General features: G+C 29.9%; 1 protein-coding gene across 1 annotated transcript in view; it reads left to right on the top strand.

Moving 5' to 3' along the window:
• The window catches only part of LOC107064860 (uncharacterized), an 81,546-nt gene that overhangs the window by 36,544 nt on the left and 28,545 nt on the right, over positions 1-16,457 (top strand). Inside the window, exon 3 of the mRNA XM_015318006.2 lies at positions 4,620-4,852. Within this exon, the coding sequence (XP_015173492.2) occupies positions 4,620-4,852 (233 nt within the window). The remainder of the gene's footprint in view (positions 1-4,619; positions 4,853-16,457) is intronic.

Below are 16,457 nucleotides of genomic sequence, written 5' to 3'. Positions count from 1 at the left end.
ATCAACTGTTCAGTCTGAACACAAAAATTTTATTCGTATTTTCATATAAAAGTCAAAGTAAATTCTACTTCATATTTTAAATGAATTTTTATCAAATTGAATTATGTACAGTTTCAATTGGCTACCTTTTACTAATTTTTTTTTTTTGTAATTAAAATCATAATCCTGTCATCGTAGTCTATAATTTTATCAGCCTTTCCAATGATTGGTCGACCAGAACGAAATATATCTTTAACATGAAAATTTGAACAGATTGAAAACACGCGAACAATAATGTACAACACAAATTTTATATTGCATTAATTTCATTGCATTTTCAAGCTGCAATTAGCTTATGATTGAATGAACAAATATATCATCTTTTCAAACGTACAAAAGTATTGCTGAATTGGATTTAAATATTATCAAAGTTATGCGATCTTAAATTAAAATCATCCATCTATTTCTCAACTTAAAATCATCCATCTATTTCTCAACTTAAAATCATCCATCTATTTCTCAATTTAAAATTAGCATCATATCTTTGATATTCAATGATTTATTTCAATTCATCAATTCAATTTATAAAATGAGAATCTTTTCAATTAAATAAAATAACATAAATTGAAAAAAATGCAATGTCATCTTGTATCATCAAAAATAGAAAAATTCCTAAAATATGAACTAGTTTTAATGAGAAACATTCATTTAATTATTATCATGTAATGAAAAAAAGAGATAAAGAAAGAAAGAGAGAGAGTGAGAGAGTACGGAAAACGTGATACGATAGCGCAATCACGTTCGAGGCGTTCCGTAATCGATTTATGTAGATTACAGTAACACAGCATCTTCCCCAATTAACTTTAAGACCCTACTCGAAGGTTCGTTGTTAATCGATATTCAAAGGACAACGTAGGTGGCCCTTTTCGATCAAACGTTTCATTTTATTTTTCTTTTTTTTTTTACGTTGTTTAGACAGTACATAAGTAATTATTAATATCATTATTAATATTATCTTTTATTATTAATATTATCTTAAATATAATTATATTTTATTATAATATAATTATAAAATAAAATATAATTATTATCATTTTAAATAAAAAACAAAAATCTAAAGAGTACATTAGCATTGAATATTAAAAAAAATAATAATAAATTTCTTCGAGCAATATTCTATAAAAAAAAAAAATATCAATCAACAGACAGAACTTTGTGACAATGATTACATTATTAAACATTACAATATTCTACAAGGAAGAATGAAAAAAAAAGAAACAAGAAGAAAAGATATAAAGTACATAGCTACCTATACGAAAGCCTGTTTTGTTAGATCCTCATCTCTCATTTATTAAAATGTCGACACACGCATGTATTCAGAAAAGCTCGAAAACTTGACAAGCGTGTTCTCGCGAACGCCTCTATTTATTCAGGGACGTTGTACCCATGCTCAATGTGATTACATGATCGATCAAGATATCTTCGTGAATCTCAAATGATTTCAAAAACATGCTTGCTAACTTATCTTCAAGATTGTTGTCACTGTACAACAATGTTTTCTAGTATAATTTAAATTGAAATTTATACGATTTAAATTTAAATGAAAAATCAACAATACAATTCATTTTTTTTTTTTATTTCATTTCGTAAAATAATTTTTTCATAGAAATTTCTAATAAAACGTAATATTTTCAATAGAAAGAAAATAAATAAAAAACAAAGAGATTCAAACGTTAAGATGTAAAATTGATTGCACACAGTTGCAGCAAATTCTCAAACACCTTTTTTCACTTTCCTTTCTCAACCGTGTTTATCCCCTGACACGAAAGGTGTTATACCTACCTGCATACCTTGCAACGTTTACAAACCAACAACGACGACGAAAGTTAGGCCGCACGTGCGCGACAGGATTCAACCTTCGTTTACGTAGCATCGAACGTTTAAACAAAACTTTTTATTTCTTCGATAGAAAAGATATGTCGAGATTTGTTAGATACAAAAAAAAAAAAAACAAGAATACCATTCGTTTTTATTTGCATTACCAATCACGATTACTATTCACGCGATTTTACGTTTTACTTCCGTCATTGGGTAATTTCATTATAAAAAAAAAAAAAAATAAAATCAAATCAAATTAATCAAAATTAAATATAAAAATATAAAATTATAATTAAATATAAAAATCAAGTCAAATTAAAAAGTTTACTAAGATAATATTCTGATATTTTTCTTTTTTTTTTTTTTTTTAAATTTGATATTTCAATCTAGATCACAAATATTGACAGGTAGTTGGCAACTTTTGGACAAAGTGAAGACAAAAAAAAATATAATAGAAGAAGACACACGACCAATTGGGGAAAAAAAAAATAACAGGTGTGATCGAATCTCTAAACTCTTTTCACTTGGTATAATAAATTCAGGAATACGTTTGAATACGAGATGTACGAAACGAAAGAGAAAGAGAGAAAGAGAGAGAAAACGATTCTTCAGAATTCCTGACGGTCGTGCCTCTATTGTGAACGCGCTTAGATAGAATCTCGGTGTCAGTGCGAGCCATGCCGAGTGGAAGCAACGCCTACGCTCGAAATTAGCATAACCGGAGATCGGCGGTGAAGATTAAACGACTTGAGAAATACGTATATACATATACATATATATCAAAGAGTAGAATCATTTCCAAAACTCATATGAAAATCATGTGTTTCGTACCTCCTGTCAAAAAATATTTTTCACTTTCGCTTATGTCTTTTTTTTTTTTTTGAAAAGAAAAACCAACTCAAAAAATTAGTGAACTAAATTATTTTATTATTTCAAAAGGTGAAGAACATTAGCTAATATTACTTAATATCGTGTTTCATTTGTATTATACGAAACATAATTTTCCCCTTTCGTGCATATAATAAACGGTGTAATTATTCGTAAAATCGATTGTAGATAATTTTCATTGGATTATTATACTACTCATGTCAGTCACGAAAGATATTGCAATTTTTCTACACATTAAAACAAGATATATATATAACTATATTTCGACACGGTTTGTAGCGTGTACTTATGCTTTATGTTTTCCTAAATAAAAAAAAATAAAAATAAAACAAAAAAAAACGATTAATTCTTGAGCTTTTTCCCCACTCGAGAAAGGAGAAACTCATGAGACTCGTAAAATATTCAAGAAACAAGTTCGATTTGATTTGACTTCGTTCTATGAGAAATATCATCATCTTCCGTTTTCTCTTTTTCTCTCTAACATTACGTTACGGCCAATAAACTAATCCACGAGTGTAATGCCGACTGACAAACGACGATTTAATGCCATACCGTGTGCGAACGTAAAAGAGTTATGCGTGGAACGCGACGAGTAAAATAGACGAATAAGAGAACACTCTCTCGTAATAATAATTTTCGATTAGAAACGATGTGTGATTATTTTGCCCTCTCGTAATTCCTCCAATATTCATAAAACTGCACATTTATTTCATCTTTATCTTCTTCTTTGAACTATACTCGCGAACTTGGCCCGATTAACCCTAATCGTGAATATCTGCAATGTTGTGCGAGTTAACTTCGATATTATTAATAAAGACGTTTAGTTGAGTATTATATTTTTTTTTTTTAATAAATAACTTTCAAACATATATATATATATATATATATATATATATATATATATATATATATATTATATAAAATACGAGAATATTTGGATTTTATGTTACAACCTATCCAATGTTCATATTATCCGTTAGCTATTTACGTGTAATTACCCGTGTTAAAGTTTAAGGATGTTGAGAAGAAATCTCTTAAGGGATTTTTTTCTTTTTTTTTTTTTTAAACTAGGCACGAAGTAACATGACTCATGATTACTTCATCTCTGGGAATGAGAGTTTGATGTAATCGTTGCCCTTTTGTCGCGTTGAATTAATTCATCCTGTAAACGTTCTACCGACGTTCCATCACGTATATACAATGTGTTTCATATGTGTTGTTAATAAATACATATATAAGTACCATTGAATCATTCAAGTTTTGCATCCCTGGCTAATAACAAAGTAAACACAAAGCCCTTTGATCTTATCTTCTAACTCAGAAAAGAAACTATCCGTGCAAACTCGAACTATACATAATTCCCTCCATCCCTCTTCAAAGCTTATTGTACTACACACACATACATGATGGACGTTTTCTTGATTTATGAGAACATTTTTTCCAAAGCTTTCAATAACAAGATATAACTAACTCCTTACGTAGAAATAATTATCAACAGTATGTGGAATGCGTAGAAAGCGATTAAGGAAAAGCATTTTATCTTTCCCTTGAATCAATAGAAAGCATTCGTGACCGATATCGTTCGATCTTGCGAATATTGCAAGACAAAAATAGTCGATGAGTTTGATGAATGATAAACTGACTCTCCCTTTTCTCCTTTCACCCCTCTCCACACTCCCCTTTGACGATGAACATGTAGTTTCTAAACAAACGACTTCTACTAAGTACTCGACACTGACAAGTTATCTGACGATTTGATTCTAATCTCATACACATTTATCTTATTTCTACATTAAAAAATAATAATAATCATTGTATTGAACATTTTATAGAAATAATTAAGAGGTTGATTATTTTGTGATTTTCATTTTCAGCTGCACAAATCAAAGATGCTCTACAATACGCTATTAAAGTATCTAAAGAAGGTAACTGTCAGTGGCCACGTCCAAGAGTTATTCCGGTTCGCGATGTCTACCCGAGTCCATCGACCACCTACATTCCACACTGCGCCATCTTGCACAGGTGCTCGGACGATACCGGATGTTGCAGATCGGAAGCACTCACCTGTGTGCCTAAGCGTTCTCATCGAGTTGAACTATCCTTTTACGTAAGTACATTGCATTATTTTAATTTGAATTCACCCTTTTTTTATCTTACAATCCATTATTATTATTATTTAATGCTTGATATTATAATTCTTTTTTTCGATTGACGTATAAGAAAAGAAAAGAAAACGATATTTCGCTTCCCGTATTGAACATTCAAATTGTATTGAATTAATAAAAGTACGCGAGAAAGGTAACTCGATCATCTCAGGTAACGTGATTATTAATTTACCGCATAATTCATTCGTATAACGCGTTATTAAAGTAAATTAATAATATACCGATGTAGAGCAGCATACCGATTAAACGGTAATCGTATAGAGCTACCATAGTAGAAGGCTTCATTATGCGAAAGAGATAAATCGCTAAGAGAAAGAACCTTATACCGATGTACATATATATCTCTTACTTATGTACCCCGATCGTATTGAGAAACGATCATCAATTGGCCCCAAGCTAAATTTCAATCGAAGAACTCTATCCATCTAGTAAGAGAAAGTATCGTAGATCAAGTAAAATGCATTGTAGAGAAAATTTATTAGCTAAGATCAGGGAAGAAGCCAAGTTGTAAGTCATACCAAATTTACAGAATATAATTCTCATTTATTATCTTTTAGTTGAAGTCATTTGTATAATTTCTTTTTATCTTAAATGAAATATTCTAATGAAGTATTTTGTTTTTTATTCATTCATCATTTTTAATTAAAAAAAAATTATTAGACAGTTTCAATCATTTCTAAATGCAAAACAATTTGACATTAAACGTGTAATGGTTTTAATCTAATCGTGATGCAAATTGAATTTATCTAACATTTTCTTTTTCCTTTTTTTTTTTTTTTTGTTAATTGTCCATTGTATAATTCACCGAAAGTGTAATTCGATTCATCGATAAGAATCGTTTAATCAATGATAGGTAAGCAATTATTTTTTGAGATAAATTAATAAACGATTCTTGGTAGTAACCTGATACTTCGTGTCATTGAATTATCAGACTATTATGAACAGCTTAGGATTTAATTCCATCTGAATCTGTCTGGTAATCTTAAGAATGTCTATATGATTTAACTTAATATTTGTAACAGTATCAGCGTTAGACTATACATCTCTGATAACCAAAACATCTTCGTTCTGGTATACCACTAAACATAAATAAATTGATATTTAAATCGTATTTTTAATAATAAGAGACTCGTTGCACAGTCTTAAGGAAGATCTAAAAATTTTTGGCACAAAAAAAAAACTCAATCAAATTATTTAAATTATTTATAAAACATTTTTGTTTCATAATGTATTAATATTATTATTATTTAAATCTTCATGATACATTATATACATTTTATTTAAAAATCTATTATTATTATTATTATTTAAATTATTATAAAACATTTTTGTTTGAAAATCTATTATTATTTATTATTGAAACTTCCATAGATACAATTAAAGTAACAGTAGTATGAAAATTATTACCAAGATGGTTTAAAAACACGAGGAAATAAATGTTACTACTTTTTCAAAGATCGATATATCTGTTGGTCACGATCGGATCGATGATTACGAGATTAACAGAGATCATGGCCCCGAGAAAATGAATCGGCAATGATCGGTGCTAATCATCGCAAAAGATTGGAACGCGTGTAAAATCGAAAGTAAGAGAACGATCCAACGGGAGATTTCAACGCGTGACGAAGAACCAACTTCGTACGATGAACTATAACTCTCGCTTTCAACTATTTAATACATACTATTTCCTGACTTTCCTTTTTTTATAATCAATTAATTAATTAAATTAATAACACAATTCTCGATGAATTAATTCGTATCGTTTATATTTGTAGAAATAATTTTACTGATAAAAAGTCATTTCAATACGTTTGCTAAAAATTCAAGAAATTATTTATAAATCATGTATGTATGTGTGTGTGTGTAAAAAATGTGTCTTTTGAATACTTCTTTTACCTGAAATGAAATATTCTAATAAAGTATTTGTTTTTTTTTTTTTTTATTAATTCTTTCATTTTTAATATAAATTTATTAGACAAATTTCAATCTTTATTAAATTCAAAATAATTTGACATTAAATATGTGTATGGTTTTATGCAAATTTTTAATTTATCTAAAAATTTCTTTTTTAATGGGCCACTGTATGTAATCACCGATAGTTTAATTCGATTCATTGATAAGAATCTTTATCCTTATATCATTTTATCAATAATAGGTAAGCAATTCTTGGTAGCAAACTAATACTTCGTGTCATTGAATTGTCAGACAATTACGAACACTTAGATTTTATTTCATTTTAACTTGTCTAATAATCTTAAGAATGTCTATATGATTTAACAACTTAATATTTGTAGCAATATCAACATTAAACTATACCATCTATGATAACCAAAATCTGTGAAAATCAAATGTGTTTTATGAACACAAAAAAAATGTCATTATCAAACTAACCAGTCCTTGATATCTACGATAAAATTCATTGATACATTACAATTATCTAATCGATTTTATAAATCAAACATTGATGTGATATCGAAGACTTGAAAAGATAACTCGTACTTTTACAATCGTTAAATACATTGTTGACAATTGAAAGAAAGTTAGATGATAAAATATCAATAAATGATGTGTTTAAGAATGAATCCATTAGAAACGAGTGTAAAGAATAAAATAATTGATAACTTAAGGGTTTAATTTGAACGAAAGTACATTTTTAAATCGTCACTTACATTAATCCCATTTTCGAGCTTGAAATTTTAAACCAATGGATGGTTTAATGGTACGTTAAAATATAGAAAAACAAATATAAAAAAAAAGTAAAGTAATTTATTAATAATAAACAATTCGTTTTCTACAAAATATTTTAGGTAAAAATATTCACCACCCAAAGGATTAAAGTTAAAAATAATCGTAACAAATCGATCAGGGTAGTATTTGTTGATGATAAAAGTTCGATAGTAGGCGTTGCAATAAATATAAATAAGTTTGCACACACATACACACATACATAAGAAATACAGCAGGGCATCCAAGTATTTTTTTTGTCGATACTTGTTGCACGAGATACGATCGAAGTAACGTCATAAATGTTAAACTCGGTAGTAGTTTAATGCTCTTCCTTGTAAACCACCAGTTAGCTAGCGAACCATTCGCTTTCAAAGATACGTGTGCGCGGGAGTTTTTAAACGTCTCCCTCAAACCATGCATGCATGCACGCACGCATGCACGCACGCATGCACGCACGCTCGTCAATCGACACTTTCAAAAGTTCGATTCATCGGGGTTGCATCGATGGAACAACCTTTGCTACAAAACCACGATGTTTGTTCTTCGCGTTAAGAAGACGTCGTTTTTGTTGGCACTTAAGAACTCGCAGACGAAAAAGAACGACGATATTATAAACAAAACAAAAAAAGAAAAAATAAGATAAGAAGAAGAAGAAGAAGAGTCTACGGTAGGGGCTGTCAGGAATTTAATGTTCGACGTATGTATGCTATCGTAAAGTATCTTTCACACCGAATAACCGTATCGAATCTTTCAACGTTATGGTGACTCACAAGTTGAAATCAGTCACATGGTATATCACTTATGTTAAAATATATACGAAACACCGTTACTGTGATTTTATCATCTTTAAATTATTCTTACATGTTCCTGTTTTCTCTTTTTCTTCATGTTTGTGTATTCTTTACTCTTATTTTTCAATCATATTCGTAAATAAGATCATTATCATTGAAAAGAAAATACGATTCGATTAATTGATAATAGAAATTTTTTGTCAATTACTTAGGAGTGTTCAAACATAAAGATTGCTGCAAGCACGAATGTGGAATTATTTTTGGTCGCGAGCTTACGCAGAGTTGAATGAACTGATATTACAGATTCATATATATATATGCACATTTGTATATACTTTGTATTTTAACAGATGGTATTGTGTAACTAAATTTATTATTTGATTTATTTAAATATTTTAAAATAAAAAATCTATATATAAAAATTAAATTTGGAACTTAAGATATATTGAACTGTTATTTCATATTAGAAAATAATTAAATAAAAAAATATTTATTTGGGAATATTTTTATATATTTATTTTTTTATTATAATAAAAATATAAAATATGATATATATTATTATTATAATATTATTATATAGTTAATATTGATATATTATAATATAATATAATATTAATTAAATATATAATATTATATATTTTTATTATATATTTATTTTATTATTATTATATATATATATAAATATTAATTTTTTTTCTTATTGCAACGAAGACATCAATATTTTGTTCAAACTACGGTACATATATGTTATGCATATATACGCATATAATGCAATTGCAGACAGATACGTGATACAGCATGTGAAAATAAATAGGATGGTTGTTAGAAAAAGCAAATGGTATTGAAAGTATTAAACGGTGGTAGGATTGTCGAGTGAACGTTTATTTCGCAATTGCACTCTCAGTAAAGGTATCATAAATGTTTTAGAATAAAAAAAAAAAAAGGAAAACGTTTTAAAGACTTTTCATCTCGAGATGAAATTCAGGTGAAGTGGGGGTTTAAGTAAAGGGGGAAAACAACATTTGAAATTCTTCCTTACACGTAGAAAGGCATTAATTACATGCAAAAGCGGAAGGCGTGTACTTTCTATGCGATATTCTTTATCTCGACAAAGATCGCACGATATACCCGTTTCTCTTCGATACACCCACGTGCAAAATGGCCAACCAATCAAGAGTACTGATTGTGATAAATGTACGGATACGGAATCGCTGGGGGTCACCGGTGTTACTACAAGATAGAAAGAGAAGGTGATAAATTTAATAGGATATGTTGTACTTTTCTAAGCTCCTCCTCCCTCTACTTACTCCCCCTACACCCCCTCTACACTATACACCGATAAAACAGAACGCACAATGGCGATTTCTAGTTACACCACTAATTCAACACAATCTACACACGATTAAATATAAATTTCTTAATGATTTTTATCTATTTACAATATTAGAGTAAAAATAAAAAATATTTTAATTTAATTTAATGCAAAAATAAAATCATCATCGAGATCATAATATCGGTTCCTTTGAAGATTGGACAAACAACGATTTTGTTCTCCCATTTAAAAAGGTTAACACATAAATTTGACGTACCAGACGATACGGTCTAATTACAGTTACATCAATTATTTTCTTCCGTTTTCCACCTGTCTACGACAATAAGAGAAAAAGAAAGTAAGAAATAAAAATACAGTAAAATAAAAGAAAGAAACATAGAGGAAGAACACGTCAGATCCTTGTTTTCGTCTCGTGTGAACCCGTTTATTACTCAAATTTCGTGTGACTCAGTTCATGGAGTTTGGACACCAGAGTTGGCTTGGTATCAAATTCAAATGCGTGCACCCCTTTTCGTAGTCGTGTACAAGACACCAATGAGCTACAAAGATCTCACATTAGCCAGGCGAGAAATCGACAAAGAGAGTTTCACTTGGAGATAGAGAAAAAGAGAAAGATAGTAGTAGTTAATAGTAGTAGTAGTAGTCGAAGAAGAAGAAGAAGAAGAGAAAACGATGCATCTCGTTTCTAGCGACGAGCACCACGAACCATCGAGTTATATAAATACCGGTAGCTTGGCTTCCGCGATACCGAAATACGCTGATTTATGGTGTTCCTCGTTGGTTATATCGCGAATCGCCCTCGCAGATACACTACAGTTAACTGGGTTAATGTTCAAAGATCGTTAAAGCCTTTTCCAGAAACCCGTAAACTTTCGATAGATATTCTGATAGATAAAGAGGGAGAGAAAATCCCTTTTCGATAACTCCAATACTGCTTTATTAAAATTAAGTATGTGTTGTTAATGTTAGATAATTAATAATCCAATATAAAATATAATAGAAATTATATTTATAAATAAAATATAATTTATATATAAATTATATATTATATATAATATAATATATATAATATTATAAATTTTATTATAATAAAATATATTTTTATATAAATTATATTATAAATAAAATATAATAGAAATTTTGACTGAACTGTTTTTATACTAACGTATACCAAATAAATCAAATAATATATGCATGTTATATTTTAAGATTTGTTTAATCTATTTTTATCGAACGTTTAATCGAACTATCTCGATAACATATAACGTTAACATATGTTACTTACTCCAGTCTGACATTTATGGCAAAATGAAGAGTAGTACTTCCGTGATACCAAAATACGATGATACATTGGATCACCCAAAGATTCGTGAAAAGCTTTATTTGAATGTAAAATATACTTTCTAATGATTTACACCGTAACACTTTCATAAATTTCTTTAACTTTTAATATCTTTAAATCAAAATAATTATAATACTTTTATCAATGTTGTAATATTTATTTTGAAAAATCTTAAAGATCTATTAATTGCACATCTATGACAGATGTAGTCATTGATTTATGTTCTAACTTCTGTATTTCGTCAAGAGTCTCGTACTTCAAAAGGTCTCGAATAATAAGAAGAAAAAGACAAAAAGTAAAAGAATCCTTCTTTAAAAATAGTTCGTTTAAGTGAAAATGATTGACACTTAAAACCCCATCTACGTTCACGTATATAGAAATAGATTAAAAGGATCCTCACATGTATAAACGTTTACACTATACTCGATTAAAACGTTCTTCAATAAATTTCTACTTTGAAATAAATATCCTCAATAAAAAGAAATAAAAACACAACAAAAACCAACAAATCTTAAATATACACAAATTGTATAAATAAATAAATCGACATATCGAATATTCGTATTCCCTTATGGCGCGTTAAAAATCATAAAACAAAAAGAAACAACGAGTCTTCTTCCGTCTCCTTTTCTCTTAAACTTTGCAAGAGATACCTCGAAATGGTCGTTAATGGGTACCTACCCGTTGGTCGGCATACTCAAAATTAAAGAAGCAACCTGGCCAAGTTAAGCTACCCTGACCGGTAAACTCCAGTATAATGTCTACGTTCAACCGCATGAACGATTTCTGCTTCTGACCACAGAATATCCTTTTTATTTTCAAGAAACTTGCTTAATCCGTAAATTTCATTTTAAATTACAATACAAAATTCAATTACGAAATTATATTATGTATATAATTAATCAAAGAATATTTCAATACGATTGATAAAGTTAACAAATGAAATAAATGTGCAAATGTTTGCACATAAATATATTTAAATTAAAGCAATATAAATGTTGTTAAAATATGTAAGAGTACTAAAAATATCTAAAACTATTGCTAATTAATCTAAAAATATATATATATAGTATTATAGTATATATTACTTATATTATACTAAATTATAGTATAAAAGTACGGAATATATGTTCTACGTATGCCGGTCCTCTTAATTTTTCTAATTAATCTAAAAATATAATTAATTAATTTTATAATTAATCTAAATCTTAATTTTATAATTAATCTCAAAATATATATATATATATATCTATATTATAGTATTAAAGCACGAAATATATGTTGTACGTATCCATCCTCTTCGGAATCACCGGTTAGACTAAGACATTGTCCTCTACGAAGGTTCATTTATTCAATGTTGTTTACATGACTTTCCGAACGTTGCGCATGTGTGTACCGGTAATAATATTCCTAATAAAGAGAATATATGATAATAACGTTCTAATTTCAACATTTTTTTCATTCTAACGTGATTATTTAAACGCTCATGCGCAGTGATAACTTCGAGGGTTAAATTTTATTATATTATACTCATTGTATGTATTTAGAAAGTTAGTTGATCAAAAAAAAAAGAAAAGACAATGAAACTTCCAATTTCCGATTACTCTATCTAACGTGATAAACCTTAATTGACATGGTCAACGATCAAATACCGTTCCTTTTTTACGTCCTCCTATAGATCGTTTTGTCGAGTGAAAGGTGCGAATTGTGCGTTAGATAAAAGGCCACGTGGAATTTCTTAAGCGACGATTACTATGGTATGAAACAAGTTTATCGTATCGACGTATGACAACTCGGTCACCTCGTTCTTCCTTCGTTTATATTAACTATCGACATTTTTACGACATATCGCAACAACGACGACAACATGAATTGCTATTGCTAACTTCTATCGTATATTATTTCGAATGGAGATATTTATATTAAAAAAAAAAAAAAAAAACATCATTAAAAACCACACAACTCCCATAAGCAATAAAATTAATCTATTCGACATTTAATCTAACTTTCTAATACTTGCTATTTTTATTATTCTTTTTTCTTTCTCGTTATTTCCTTAATAGAACAATCAACTATCTTTTATGATTCTTCTTTAAATATAGTAGAATATATTTTATCATTTATCTCACAATGTTTATGCACCAGCACCATTAGAGTTTATCGCAAAGACGTTCAAAGTGCTATACTGCACTAGTTTCATGCCACAATTAGCGTTGACTTTTCATACATTAAAATACCGAGTTAAAAAAAAAATTGGGGAAAAGAGGGAGGTTGTAAGTTTAGACTGAAATTGATAAAAACATTTCTATTATGTTGCATACAATAGATTGTATTATTTCATTAAATGCACCTACTCAAAAGACATACGTAATTAGGTGAAAGTGGGCCAAGGTGTTATAGAATATAATCGCTTTCCCGATTTTTCTTAAACTCTTTCCTCATTCAAACAATAACCCTCTCGAAGTGATTACAACGAGAGAGAAAGAGAAAAAAACAATTTCTCTATAACAATACGTGTTTGTCATTCTGATAACTATATTCCTTATGCATATATATTGATCTCACGTAAAAACAACAAACAACAAGAGGGGCTGATTTAATGAAATGTTACTGAAATGACTGAAACGAATTTGTTCGATCGAAGTGCATTCATGTTGATCGATTTCCCTTTGTGCACCATACAAGAATACGAAAAGTATACGAGTTCTAAGGGACTGACGAGACTAGCAGCTGCAACGAAGTGGCCTTAACGTTGCCAAGAATTATAATGCCGTGCAACGGTAGTACGACCGTACCAACGATGAAGAAAAAAAAAAGGAAGAAGAAGAGGAGAAGGAAACATTTTCGTCGTCAGGCTTACTCACCACACCATTGTTTTATCCATTTCTCCGTATAAAACGAAGCCAAAATGGGCGGTGCATATAAGCGTTGAAAGCTCGAGTTTTAGAAGAAGGGGAGGAATGAATACGAGCCCCGTAAGATAATGTTCTTTAAAACTGACGAATTACGTGCGACGAATAGCATGAGTTAACATTTTGTATTTTTTTCTTCTTTGTAAGAATGGAGTACGTCGAAAGTGGTATATATCCTGTTCTATTTCGTTCTCTCTCTCTCTCTCTCTCTCTCTCTCTGTTTGAGAGCTTTGGATATTCTTGAATAGTTTCTAGATAGTACATTAGAAATACGAGCAACATTTGTACCCGTTAGACCAGAAAAAAAAAAGAAAAAGAAAGAAAGATGTATCACACAAATTGTACATTCTTCAGTTGAAGATAATGACTCAACTCGTGGTGTTCAGAATCTGGACCAGTAATTCCGTAGTCAGAGGCAAGCTTTGAAAACTCGTTGAACAAGGTAACCAGAGTCCTCCTCCCACTCCCCCCAGTGCACCTGTGTGTCCCGTTCAGGTGGATGTGTTCCCTTACAGTAGAGAAGATGTGTAACATTCTTACGGAATGTGGTAGATCCCAATCGGAAAGAGGAAGACCTAGTTATCGTTTCTAATGGGTTTTCTTGAGTCGCCACTTTGGACCCCTTTACAGTAAAGAACCCCTCGAATGTTGAACCTTCACGTTTCTGGAAGCCCACGTAACCATCCGAGAAAGATTAATGATGTCTTTCTACAACGTGAATGGGTTCTTCTGTCAACGCGAACACGACTGTCCTTTTAATGGCGACTCGTATACTGTTCCTGGATTACACTTGACTAAAATCTCTGCGAGTTCTTTTGACAGGTGCTAGCAAAAAAAAATAGAAATGTCAAGTTAAAGAAATAATCTTCTAAAGTTTTAAGCCTCTTAAAATTTAGTACAAAAGTTTCGAATTTTTAAATAATATTAATCTTTGAATTAAAATCTGAAATAAATTATTGAATTTTATCAATTGATCTAGGACCACCTAACGTGTGTACAATTTTATTTTACTTAAACGAATAATAGAATGCGTGTATTTATAATATATACATTGATTTATACAGCAGATGAATAAACTCTATCTTAGCACGTATTCTCTCAATAGACTTTCTCCTTCTTTCAAAATATAATCAAGTACCGCGCAAATTGATTCCTATTCACGCTTTAAACATTTATCACGATATATTAGCTACCTGACTGCGCGTTTTGTTCGGACAATCCTAGATACATGAACCCCAAGCATTGAACAATCATTCGTAGTATCCGAATGCTTTGTTCAAATTTAATTGTGAACTTTGAATGGTATCCATTGTTAAGTTTATGTCATAATAAATCATAGTAGTCGGAAATGTAGTCGAGAAAATTCTATAAAACTTCAAATATAATATTTAAAAGTAATGTTATTTATATCTTATGCAACGTTTGTTCATAAAAAAAAAAGAATCCATTTAACTGTAGGAATATTTTTATTTAAAAAAATTTGAACTAACAATAAGAAAACGTTGCAACGTTGCGTGTATTTTCTATGACGCACGGTTATAGGATTAAAAAAAGGAAGAAAGTAATCGATTAAAAACGATCTTTATAGTTGATAGAAGAAGAGAATGAAATGGCAGAAGGAAGGAACCAAGAGAGTCACGACTTCCTTTTCCGTTTCACCATTGGAAGCCTCGCCTACTCGTGTTGACCTCTACCGGGGTCAGCTGTCAGGTATCGATAATCCCAACGCGTACACAACAGACATGCTTCTCTCATGCTAAGCACCATGTTATTTCTATTTTTATTCAGACGTATGTACGTGAAGGGATACGTGCGTGAATCCTACTAGCATATCGAAAACTCTATTTCTCTACTCTGCTCACATATATATTTACTGAATAAGTGCGTATGAGACGGAAAATGTCTGACGATGCGTCTCTTAGCAAACGAGTCCAATGGCTCAGCTCCCATCTGATATACTCGCATCGTTTCAGTCAATGAAAACGATCGCTAGTTTAACGCTACCTACTATCTACGATAATTTATGTTAGTTGTGCTGTAACAACTTAGTCTTAGTATGAAGAAACTTACGATGTTATAATTTTGTTAAATGTTATTTTCAAATTTAGAATCGAATTAGGTCAAACAAAAAAAATGTTACATATAAAATGTAAAAAAATAATGAAACAGTGATATACACGTTGGGTATAGTAGGTTATTCTTTTTAATGTTTTTATTTTACTGTTAAACTAGTTCAACTAAATTTGATTCTATATGATGATTCAAAGACACGCGTATTTAATGGTTAATAAAATTTTCCTAACTTACCGCTAGTACAGTACTATTTGTAAACTCGTTAACCGCAAAGAGGTTATGCTTGGTTGCTTCTGAAAACTATTAAACGGTAATTCTAACATAACAAGGACTCATGAGTATGTATTCTTACGTAGTCTTTGGCTCATT

This window comes from Polistes dominula, unplaced genomic scaffold, assembly GCF_049000335.1.
Source record: "Polistes dominula isolate Pdom_NZ unplaced genomic scaffold, Pdom_raw_medaka contig_16, whole genome shotgun sequence".
Lineage (NCBI taxonomy): Eukaryota > Metazoa > Arthropoda > Insecta > Hymenoptera > Vespidae > Polistes > Polistes dominula.
The sequence above is the reverse complement of the archived record's forward strand: the minus strand, read 5'-3'. Positions and strand labels throughout refer to the sequence as shown.